This window comes from Hydra viridissima, unplaced genomic scaffold (assembly GCF_058129835.1).
Source record: "Hydra viridissima isolate aposymbiotic clone 2 unplaced genomic scaffold, HvirCarnegie_v1 scaffold_15, whole genome shotgun sequence".
NCBI classification, from domain to species: domain Eukaryota; kingdom Metazoa; phylum Cnidaria; class Hydrozoa; order Anthoathecata; family Hydridae; genus Hydra; species Hydra viridissima.
Window position 1 is genome coordinate 1,823,147 of NW_028324314.1, and position 12,133 is coordinate 1,835,279.

General features: G+C 27.0%; 1 protein-coding gene across 1 annotated transcript; it reads right to left on the minus strand.

Annotated features, from left to right (window-relative positions):
- Window positions 1-1,267: 1,267 nt before the first annotated feature.
- LOC149878106 (src kinase-associated phosphoprotein 2-like) lies at window positions 1,268-8,598 on the minus strand. The gene is made up of 11 exons (XM_090072922.1): window positions 8,309-8,598; window positions 7,943-8,116; window positions 7,694-7,750; window positions 7,088-7,222; window positions 6,381-6,604; window positions 4,100-4,274; window positions 3,917-3,946; window positions 3,667-3,717; window positions 2,528-2,566; window positions 2,371-2,406; window positions 1,268-1,721 (listed from the first exon to the last, which is right to left on the minus strand). The coding sequence occupies exons 1-11, from the start codon at window positions 8,352-8,354 to the stop codon at window positions 1,528-1,530; spliced, it is 1,161 nt and encodes a 386-aa protein (XP_089929048.1). The 5' UTR covers window positions 8,355-8,598; the 3' UTR covers window positions 1,268-1,527.
- Between the last annotated feature and the right edge of the window lie 3,535 nt (window positions 8,599-12,133).

Sequence of the window (12,133 nt, forward strand, 5' to 3'; positions counted from 1 at the left end):
TGACATAGTTACGAAAACTTTTAATAATTCTTACATGTATACACCTGCATGCAGTATTCATATGATGTTATCATTTGATTGATATCATAGTTAATAATGACCTGGTCAGAAAGGAGAGTTAAGGAGAGTTACAAAGATCACCGTAATGAACAAATGAGCAACTGTCTTTGGTTGGCTATGTTCTTAATACTTAGAGAGACAATTAGATGTTTCTGAATTTTGAGGAGGCGCTATATATAGCCTTATTCTCAACAAACCTTTTTGTTTAACTAAATCTGAAGGTAAAGGCCGCCTGAAAAAGGCATAATTTGACCATTATAATAAGAGTAGCTCAGAGTGGTGGAAATCCACAAATAATAGTGTGTAAAATTGTGTGGGTGAAGGGTTAAACATTGAATATATAAAGATTATGCAAAAAAATGGAATTTCCTTTAGAGAAAACAGTGGAATTTCCTGTAGAGCCTCCCATTCCAGAGGATTCTCTACAACTCACCGAAGAGTTGTAGAGAATCCTTAAAGTTAATCTTAAATGATGATAAATTAATAAAAGATGGTAAACTTATAATATACTCGACTTTAGTGAAAACTGTTTAGCGCCAACCACTCTGACTTATTGTGAATTCAAAATTCGATTTTTGGTGAACCTCCTGAGGCAATTTAATAAATGTAAATCTTGTATTATAACTTATTATAAATAAAAGTATATTTCTTATTACAACAAGGAATTTTAAACATTCCCAACATTGAATGGAACTATTTCGGAAAATTGTATTTGATGGAGGTGGAGGAGACCTTAAAAAGGAATGTACTCCTACTTTATGACCTATATAAAATTTAACAATTGCATCAACACTTGACCATGGCGAAATAGATTTGTCCATTAATTGAACCCAAAATTTGGTGTTATTAAAATTTGTCTGTAAAAATATGATTTGATTGTTGTGTTTTTTTAATTCTAATTTTTTTGCCTTTATTTTTTATTTTTTGCTTATACCTAGAGATCGTTTCAAAAGTATTTATTAATTCTTATAACATTTAGTTCGTAAGCTATGTACGAACTTTGCTGTTGTATTTTTTTTTTTGCTATATTTTTACTTAAAAAAAAAAAAACGAATTTGTAATGTTTATTTGTTGGTATAATATTTTGTCACGACCACAATTTAAAACTATCCCTCATTTTAGAAAAGTATGCAAAAAAAAAAAAAAAGCTCCTGAAGTCTTCTGAGGTCCAAGCACAAGCATACCAAACATAAAAACACAACAAAAGCTTTTTGAAAATCTTTACTTTTTAATCATTACTGTTGTTACTGTTGTAGTCGTTATGAATATAATTAATATTACAAATAAAGATGTTACAAGGTAAGGATCAATAAATTGTACGTACAATAGGAAAATTGTATAAAAATTTTTTAAAAAAATACACTACTTATATTAATAGTTGATAATTTACACTAATTATATTAAAAAAAAAAAACAAAAAAAAACAGAACAAAAATATCAACATTTAAACTAAATAAAATGTAATAATTATTTAAAAGCTTGGGTTAAGTGGTTGTTCGGAACCAAACCGGTTCTACCCTTTGAATATCCCATACTCCAATTGATATCGATTTCAGCATAAATATAAATTATATCTCCTTGTTTAAAAGAAAGATCTTGGGGAGATTCCGCTTGGCAATCGAACAAACCGATCCAAACTTTGCTCATTGAGAATTGCTTCTCTAAAAGTGAAGCAAAATAATGACGTAATGCTTGTGCAATACAAGAGATTTTCTCTGAGTCTTTTAACCTGTTGTTATGCTTTGAGTGTTTTGAAAAAATTATGCTTTGCAATTTTGAAAAAAGTACAAAGCATGTTGTTTGTAACTCTGCAAAAGTTGAAAATCCGTCTGTAATAAAAGTTTGACCTTTTCATTTTTGCTTAATAATACATATTGCCATGACTTTTTTGAAAAACTTGCATTTTTTTTTTTTAATACAAAAGAAGTTATCAGAATAGACAAAAAAAAAAAAAAAAACACGGATAGGAGAATTAGTCCTTTAAAATAACTTGTTATTTTAATTTTTAGAAACTATTATTTCTCCTCTTCACGCTCTCCTCTGTACCGACATCATTTCTTATCTTCACAACAGCATTTGACTTTTATATCTGTTTGACATATTTTATATTGTTGTGCTTTTACCTTCATATTTTATGCTTTTTTTATAGTTATCTTTAAAGTTTAGACTTTTATAAACTTTTATGTAAAAAACTGACGGGAGAAAAAAGGATTCATTATCTTTAGATATATGTAAGCTAATACCTAACATTCATGTGGAAGAACATTTAATTAAGAAATATGCTTTTAACAAGATGAAAGATTATCATACCGATGGTCTCAGGCTGCCTTTTAACAACATCAACTTCTAGAAAAAAACGTTCATTTTATAAATGAAGCAAATAACAAAATCTCAAAGTAATCTAGATAATCAGAGTAAAAATTTAAAAAACACAATAAAAGCGTGTCGACTTTAAATGCAACCTCACCTCTATTTCTCACGGTATCGTCCAGGGAATCATAAAAATCTTAAAGAAATAGAATCCTTTTAAAGTATTCAAAATTTAAAAATAACTCAAAATAGTTCAAATTTTTCAAATAAAATTAAATTAATTCTTATATATTTAAATATTGATGTGTTTAAGATCATTAGTTTTTGAAAAATATTTGCTTGCTCAGTGTACCCTTTTTTTTGAGGTGTGCCAAAGAGCATATGCTCTGCCTTTTCTAGTTTCATTAGTGCTCAGTTCTCTTGCTTATCACTGTTTTATTAACAATTTTTTAATTAACTTGCTGTTTTCTATTAAAATGAAAACTTATATAAATTACTTCATTTGCATTATTTTTAATGAATCACTAAATAACTTTTCAGTATAAAATATCAGCAGAACAGTAATGGGAGATAAAAATACCTTTTATGAATTATTAAATTCTTTTGAATTACATTGTATAAATAATTTCATAAAAACTTTAACTGCGTAAAATCATGAGTAATGTAACTAATCTATTAATTAGTTTTTTTTTAATCTTGGGCTACATAAATAGCTCATAAGTTTATGATAAAAAGTCCAATATCTTAAAAAGTATTTTTTTAAAAATTAATACAACAGTTGCATAGTTTTGCAAGTTTTAATAGCTTTTCTCATTTTCATATTTTTGTGATATCGTTTGACCAATGGGAGATTTATATAATAAATCAAAGTGTAAATAATTTATTTCTATAAATGACAGTATAAGTGGTTTAAGATGTTACTCTCCCACCTGTGATGCTATGCATAACTAGTAAAACTAATCCAACATATAGTATCCTACATATAATTGATTGAAACTTTGTTAAATAATACTGTGAAAATTGCTTTCAACTTATAGAAAAAGACATAACCCATCCATTTCTCAAGCTAGGGAAGCAAAAAAAATTGCTGTCTATTGAGCAATCTGTGTCTGCTAAATAAAGGTGTCTTTTCAACCTCGTGAAAATATTTTGGAAGACCTAAGGTTTGGGTACTAACAGTTTGACTGTTTGAAGGCATTCCTGTCCATTCTGTGTAACATAATCCTCCAAAATGCTAATGCTTATATATACTATATAAAGTAAGGAAAAGGAATTAAATCAAAAGTTCAAAGATACCTGGTTGCACTGCCTGAGGAGGATTTTTTTCATTACAATCATCATAAGTATCTAAAAAAGATAAAAGAAAATATAAATAACATTTTTTCTGTTTTTCTAAGCTGTCCAAGAAATGAAAGTTTACAAACCTATTTAAAGGCTGCATAATAAACTTACAACCCAAATAAAAAAAAATACAAAAAGGTAATAATTTAAACATACAGTTTTTATTAGTAACAGCAGTAATATATTAAAAAAAAGAATTACATACCATCAACATTACATCCTTTATTTTCCTGACCTGAATGAGAATTGCATAAAGCATATATAGGTTATATGTAACTATTTTTAAAATAAGAAAGTCCAATTTAAATATGGTAGACAATTTATAACAGTCATATTTATAAAGGTTTTTAAAATTGAGTTCTTCTAGTTACATAAAAAAATATTTCACCGAAGCAGATATCATCAACTTTACTGCTGCCACTGCTGGTATCATCATCTTTGTCTACATTATCAGATGCTACTTCCTGAACAGCTTTTAATTGGTCATTTGAATATGGTTTGGTAGTTATAAATGCTATATGTTTTCGCCATTTTTCAAAATCATCACGACTATCAGCTTGGAACTAACAAAAAATATTTTATTAACTGTCCAAGTTTTTGGATTATTAAACAGGCAAATATTTTAAGTTTATATGAAACAGTCATTGGATTTAATACAAGATTTATATCAAACCATTTAATGTAAATCTTGTATTATAACTTAATATAAATAAAAGTATATTTCTTATTATAAATCATAATGAAATAAAAGTATATTTCTTATTATAAATCATAATGAAATAAAAGTATATTTCTTATTATAAATCATAATGAAATAAAAGTATATTTCTTATTATATCTTGTATTATAACTTAATCATTATGAAATATAGTTTAAGGATAGTGATGAAATGAGCAAATAAAAGTTAAAAATAGATATAAAAAATATATTTAATACTAATGTAACTAATGATGATGATTGATGATGATTGATGATGATTGATGATGATTGATGATGATGATGATGATGATGATGATGATGATGATGATGATGATGATGATGATGATGATGATGATGATGATGATGATGATGATGATGATGATGGTGATGATGCTTTTGTTAGCAACTTCAAACATTCTACAGTTAGAGAGATAAATATCTGAGCCAAAAATATTTTTGCAAAAAAATAAACCTTGGCAAGGCATTTAAAAAAGACAAATAGATTTGATAAAAACTTTTATGATTATTAAGAAAGGTAATTTAGTCAATATTTCAGTTAATCAACTTTATTTGTTCAAAATTTAATGATGCCTAAAAGGGTGTTTAAATCTTGATGAAAGATAAGTATGAAAACATAAACAAAGTTTTCAGAGTGATAATTAAAAAAAATTTCTTTTTAATAAGGAATTCAAGGTATTTTGTTATCAGATAATGAGTAACTGCTAATAATTGGCAGATACTTTTTAAAGCTATTTGTAATTGATAAAGCTCAGCACAACTTAGTGAATGACTTGTTAAGGTAAAAACATTCAGATTGATCAAGAAGCAACTGGAATGACATTAGAAACTATCAGCGACTTGATAAAGTAAAAAAGATGTGAAAAATCAGCCAAGATTAGAAGGTAAGTGCAAAACAACACCTAAAATTGATTAACAAATTGTCAAGATGGCGCAGAAAAACCAATTTTATCAGCATCAAACTTTCCAAAAAAAGAACTTGAAAGAGTGGCTTTAAAGCAAGAGTTTCATGCAAGAAGGCAATTCTTTCAAAAACATTTTAAGTGTAAAAGCTTTGTCATTCTGGAAGAAAATTTTATGGATTACTGAAACAAAAATTAATCTTGTAAAACCTGATGGAGCTCAGAAATTATAGAGAAAGGAAGGCAAATCATTCAACTCAGTTGCATTCAAAAAACAGTGAAATTTGGTGGAGGCAATGCTATGGTATGGGGATAGATGATATGGAATAGAACAAGAAATCTTGAGTTTATTGATGAAATTATTGACTCTGAGGATTATGTCAACATTGTCAATGAAAATCCTCTGGCCTGAAAATGGGAAAAACTGAGAATGGAATAAAATTTTATCTTCAACATGGCAACAACCCCAAGCATACTCCAATGAAAACAAGAGTTTTTTTATAAAGAAGCACATTGAGTTGAAAGGCTGGCTCAAAATCTAGATCTCAATCCAATCAAACACCTGTGGGCTATTCTGGATCAAAAAGCTAGTGCACAATGTCTCAAAGAGAAAGAAAAGTTGAAGATCTTGCTCAAAAGAAGCTTAACCCTAAATTAGCTCAGACCATGCCAGAGAATTTAGTTGAATCAATGCTAAATTGACTCACAGGAAGTCTTTAAAGAAAATGGTGGCCCAACTTGGTACTAGAAAGCTGCAAAAATTAATTGGAGAAATTTTGATTTCATGAAGTTTTATCAGATACTTATTTAATGTCAAAAAAATTTTGAAAAGTTTGAAATGAATTTCATTAAGTTTTGAGCAAAGAAAATTATTTTTTTAATCTGAAATTTTGATTAAATTTGCTTTCAGAATTATCAGAAAAGTTTTTAAAAACTTATTTCTTTTCTCTAAAATATCTTGCTAAAGTTTAATTTTTATAATAAAATGTTTTGTTTAGATACTATCTCACTGTATAACATGCTAATAAACAATAAAAGTAATCTATATACGGTATATGAGTCTCTTCCTTTTTCTTTTGTCTCCAGTATAAATATGTGACCTTTTTCTTTTTCTTTTGTGGATAAAACCAGGGAGTATCCAGGCAGTATAATAACACCAAGTTCTTTAAAATCAGATTCTGATTTGAAGTAAAATATGAAATCTTCCTTTAAGATACAATATCGCTTGTGCCATGTAATCGTGAACCGACGATTCTTATGCTTCAGTAAATAACCTAATGTGATAAGATTATACAAATGTTGATATGAAGATGATAAACAAATGACAATAACCAACACACACTAGACAATCACTCAAAATTAACAGATCATGCTAAAAATTACTCAAAATGGTTATTTTGAGTAATTGTCTAGAATGATTTGTTAATGATCTTGTACACATAAGACAATCACTAAAATTAACCAGCTCACACAAGGCAATAGCACAAAGATAATTGCACAAAAGATAGCTATAATTAACAAAAAGATATTGTCTAAAAATAATCAAACTAATGCTAATATTTAAGTCTCTTAAATAGAAAGACAATGAAACAATTGGGTTATTAAATGTAATAAATTAGAATTTTACTTACATGAAATTTCAATAAAGGGAGTTTTTTTGCCGAAACAACATTTATATTTGCATAAAAAAAAAAAAAAAACATTCTCCATATATCAAGAATATTTCAAAATTTTAAAGTAAAAATATCTATGCTGACCTGAAACAAGCGATCCTTCCTTTAATTTTGAAACTGGAAAGTGTTGGTATTCACTGACTTTTCGTTTCAGCTCTTCATATGAAAGCACAGAGCTTTGCTGCAATTCAGTAGATAGGGATTCTTGCGATATTTTATCTAAATTTTTAGATGCATTTGTAACAACTAAGCACAATCTAAACATATGGCAGCATTTTAATTTACATAAAACTCTCCGAGCATTTTAGTCCCAATGCAAACAAATTTCATCTAAACTGGTACTAATGCTTAAATGTATCATTGTATCTAGCTACAGTTTGGATCAAAGTAAATTTCACCAAATTGGCAATGCAAACAAAACTTCATCTAAATTTATAAATGTATGAGCAAAAAGCCTTAAATATCAATTTAACAGTTTTTATATTAAAACCTGTTTAATGTTTATGATCCTACATGCTGTAATTAATATGTTTAATATTTATGACCCTAGGTTCTGTATATAATGTATTAAATATTTATGAGATTGTATACTGAATTAGTATCATTTTAAAATTTTAATCAAAATATACAATATCAGAATTAAACTAAAATATCAGATTATTCAGACTTGCTTTAAGTGATATTATATACCTGGTAAAATTTCATAATCTTCAATAGGAGATTCTTCAGCAGGAACATTTTCTTTTCCTGGAGTAAAACAATAGCATAAAAGATAAATTGGTATAACAAAAGAAAAAAAAAAAATTAAAGGTTGAACAAGTACAGGTTAAAGAACATATTTGTAAGTGAAGACTAAACTCATTTTCTAAATTAGATTTAAGAGCTACTTTGAATCTAATTTAGTAAAAATTAATTTTAAAAAACCAAAACTGGACTAACTATTTAATGGCTGTGAACTTGGTTTGGTAGGAGTAGTGCTCTGAAGATTCAAATTAATTTTGCATAAGTTATTTATCATTTCTTCCAATTTATCAGCCATATCTTTTCTTTCCATATCAGTACTTGGGGATAAGGTTTCACCAAGTAATGTTACTGTTAAAAAATCTTTTGTTGCTAAGTAGAAAGAATAAAATAAATGAAAAAAAAAATTGATTTCAAAGATTTACAGAGTGAGACTTCTTATTCCTTGCTTGAAATAAAATTAGAATAAAGAAAAGAAAAAAAGAAATACAGATGGATCATTTCCTAAATATTGCATTAAATTTATTATTGTAAAGAAAAAAAGTTTTTAATTTACTGCTGTACCTTTTAAAAGATTGATAACATCTTCTGTTCTTACAGCTGCAACCATTGTAAATATGGATAGATTCCAGTTAACAATAATATGATATATATTTATATATAACTAAAACATACATATATAACTAAAACATAAGTTAAACATATATAAGGTTTCTATATTCAAGGGTGCACTTTATATATCTTTGGTCCTGGGTAGAAAGGTCATAAGTTAATTTGACCAACTTTTTGAGACAGCAATATCAATGTTTGAAAATTCCTACGTGTAAGTTAGGGTTAGGGATAAATATTTTGTAATATTAGTAATATTCATCACTGACTTATGCCAATTGGACCAAAAAAATCAGCAAAAATTAAGCTTTAAATCTACAGAAAAATATGATATATATATATATATATATATATATATATATATATATATATATATATATATATATATATATATATAAATTAAGCTTATGAATTTTTAACTTTTTCATCAAATTGTTTATCAAAATGTTCATCAAATACAATATCAGGAAAATCAATTTTTTTCAAATATTGATTTCTCTGAAGTTGCATTTGATGAACTTTTGCATGTATGTTAGATTTCAGTGTTACTTCCCTTTGGTTATGCAAAAATTTACTGCACCAAACCATTTTGTACTTAACATTACATTATACTTCTAATTTAATTATCAATTCTCATTAAAAGAATTGTATTATATTTTGAGATTTAATTATGTCTTTTGGTAGTAAGTAAAAACAGCAGTAGTATCAACTAGAAAACACAATGCAGTTTAACAACAACAACAAATTGCTGTCCCAGCATTCCAGAAATGAAAAAGGATTATCCATGAGATAATACACAGAAAAACTTGTCAGCAGGTTTTGGGGACTGTGGGATGAAATCAAAGGGCAAACTGACCATGTTAAAAAGATTGGCGCTACTCAACTTCCCCCCCCCCCCCCCCAATTTTGTAATTGATTATGATAGACAATTTTATGCTGATTGACAATCGCATAAAAACACAAGTCTCAAAAGCAATGGAAAGCGCTCTAAACTGAAATTGAAAGTACAAAATTATGCAACAAATCGCTAATATTAGCCATTTTTCGCTAATATTATCCTTCTTTCATCTTGAATAAAAAAATTATCGTTTTTCAAGAAACGTGGCGTTACTTTCATTTATTTTTCAAGATCGATTGCAATCTTACTTCACCTTGCTCAGACAATTGCAATTCAAAAAGATCAGATTGAAATTCTGAACTCTTCACACGGATAGTTAGATCTTGTGATCTCATAACAACTCAATGTCCTTTATGCCCAGTGATCGAGGTAGCAATTCTTTATAGTTTTTCTTTTTCACAAGAATAATTTATCTGGATCTTCTGATAGCGCTTTAGGTCCATTATCTTCCTGAAAAGCTATTTGTCCAATGAAAATTTTTCCTGACAGCAATCCGTTCAATTTTAAAATTTCACTATATCTCTCTTTCAATTGTTAATCAATTCACTAACTTAGTTGATGTTATCCATTTAAACTTCACTTTTAATTGAGAGTATTAACAAAAAATCTTAAACGAATCCTGAAGATCGCGATCTTTCCTATATAATTTTTTTTCTACTCTAAATAGCACACACAAATAATTTTTAAATATAACAGACTGTCATTTAAAATAAATTATACAATAATCTTATGACTTTAATATATATATATATATATATATATATATATATATATATATATATATATATATATATATATATATATATATATATATATATATCAACTAGGAGATGTTTGAAAAAAAATTAGCTTAGCAAATAATAATAATAAAAATTAATAAAAAAATGCAATTCTAATAATAAAAATACTGCTAACAAAGAAAAATTTAAAAAAAAAACAACGTTGTAAAGCCTTTTTATGCAAACTTAAATATTATTTCTTCAAAAAAAATTATTAAAAAACGTTTTTAAAAAATTCACAAAACTTTACAATTATTTAAAAATACTTTATTTTACAATACTTTATTTTTCTATACCACATAAATATATTATCTGATAAATCTAAAATAAAAAATGTAACGGATAAGTAAATAAATAAGAAAAACATTACATACAAAAAATGAAAATCAATGTAGCTTATAGAGAAAAGCTGTTGTGATTTACCAGAGTAGTAGTTGTAAAATATTATTTCATGTTAGCTTTTACAAAATAATTTATGTTGGTTCAACATCATGATTCCAAAATGTTTATAGCAAAATCATGTAGTAAACAGCGCTTAAGACAAAAAATTAAATTAAGATAAAAAAAGTTGTATATATGGCAAAATAATTTGTATTGGCTTTTAGTGAATGATTAAAAGCAGTGATTTTTAATAAAATTACCTATTTACCATTTTTAACAATAGACACCAACTTGAAGATAAGCCAAATGTCTATTAACTCAAAAGATAACAAAAAAAACACCACAGCAACAACACACAACAATAGCACACACCATAAGTTAATATAATATGTATCTATAATATAACTTAAGTAAGATAACATTCATATATAACAAAACATAACTAACAAGATTACACAAAATGTTATTAAAATACATTATTATGTATTTTTAGAATAATTAATAATAAAGGCTTGAAAACAGCTAAACCTTAAGCAGTAACAGTTTGACACTAAACACTACCGTATAACCCTCTGTTAAAAGTACATCAGTTGGCTGGCAAAGTTGACAAATCTTGCTCTACATGTTTACCAAGTCAAATCACTTTGAAAACACGGAAACAACATAATATAAACATATGTACCAACTATAAACACAATAAATGTGTTTAAATATGTATATAAGGTTAAATATATACCTTATATACATATTTAAACACATTTTTAAAACAATTACATAACGCATATTAACACATACACAAACAATAAAAAAACACTTTACATTATTGACACTAACATATTGATCATGGACCTATAAGAGATGGACGTGCAACCTATTGTTTTACATCAGAGAGGCCGCAGAAATCAGCGAGCCATGCGAGTTTCCGACAAACTCTAAATTTTCACCCGTCAACAAAAAAACCTATTTAAATGGTTGCCCACAGTTTTTAAATAGAAACTCTGATCACGTGGTATTAGTTTAAACTTTTATAGCATTTGTTTAATAAGACTGTTCAGGATAAAGTAACTACTTCACGAGTTGACAAATTACTAAACAAATTACACCAAGGTAAATGAAACAAGTTGTCGGCACGAACAGATTTTCATCATTTTTCCAAGATAAACATTTGTAAATTTGGGAACTTTTTTCGTGTAATAAAAATTCCGTCAATAATAAAATACACCTATAAGGTTAATTTTAAAATGACTAAAAAAAGTATAGCGAAATATAAAAAAGCTTAAATAAAGTTTTTAGTTAAGGCTTGGTTTCATTCAAGTCCTTGGTCCTTAATTCACCAGGCTTAATTTTGTGTATTTTTTTAGTAATCTTTCCGATATGTCGCCATTTTTTGCCTCGACTACTCTAAAAGCTCCATAATATATACTCCACTATGCATTATTTTTTAGTAGGTGTATTTTCTAATGGGCTTTTTTGTAATTCATTTGATAAAGCAAAAGCTTTTAAAAAGTTGTTCAAATTTACAATTATCTTGCAAAATGCGCCCAGATAATTCATGTTTTCGTTTTTCATATTTCATATATTATTTCATGTCATAAAAAGCACATAATAACTCATTTGTTTTTGTCAAACAAAAATTAGTTTATATATAGCTGGTAAACCATACCATGTTAATATTAAATACTTAGTTATTCTTGCGGTTTGCCATAAATTGGCTTTGCTAAA

Excerpts from the sequence above, each read along its gene's own strand:
- LOC149878106 (XM_090072922.1), bottom strand. The coding sequence starts at position 8,354 with ATGGTTGCAGCTGTAAGAACAGAAGATGTTATCAATCTTTTAAAAG. Across the intron at positions 7,751-7,942 it reads AAGTTCACAGCCATTAAATA|GAAAAGAAAATGTTCCTGCT; the intron begins GTTAGTCCAGTT and ends GTTTTACTCCAG. Across the intron at positions 3,947-4,099 it reads AGTTGATGATATCTGCTTCG|GTCAGGAAAATAAAGGATGT; the intron begins GTGAAATATTTT and ends ATTCTCATTCAG.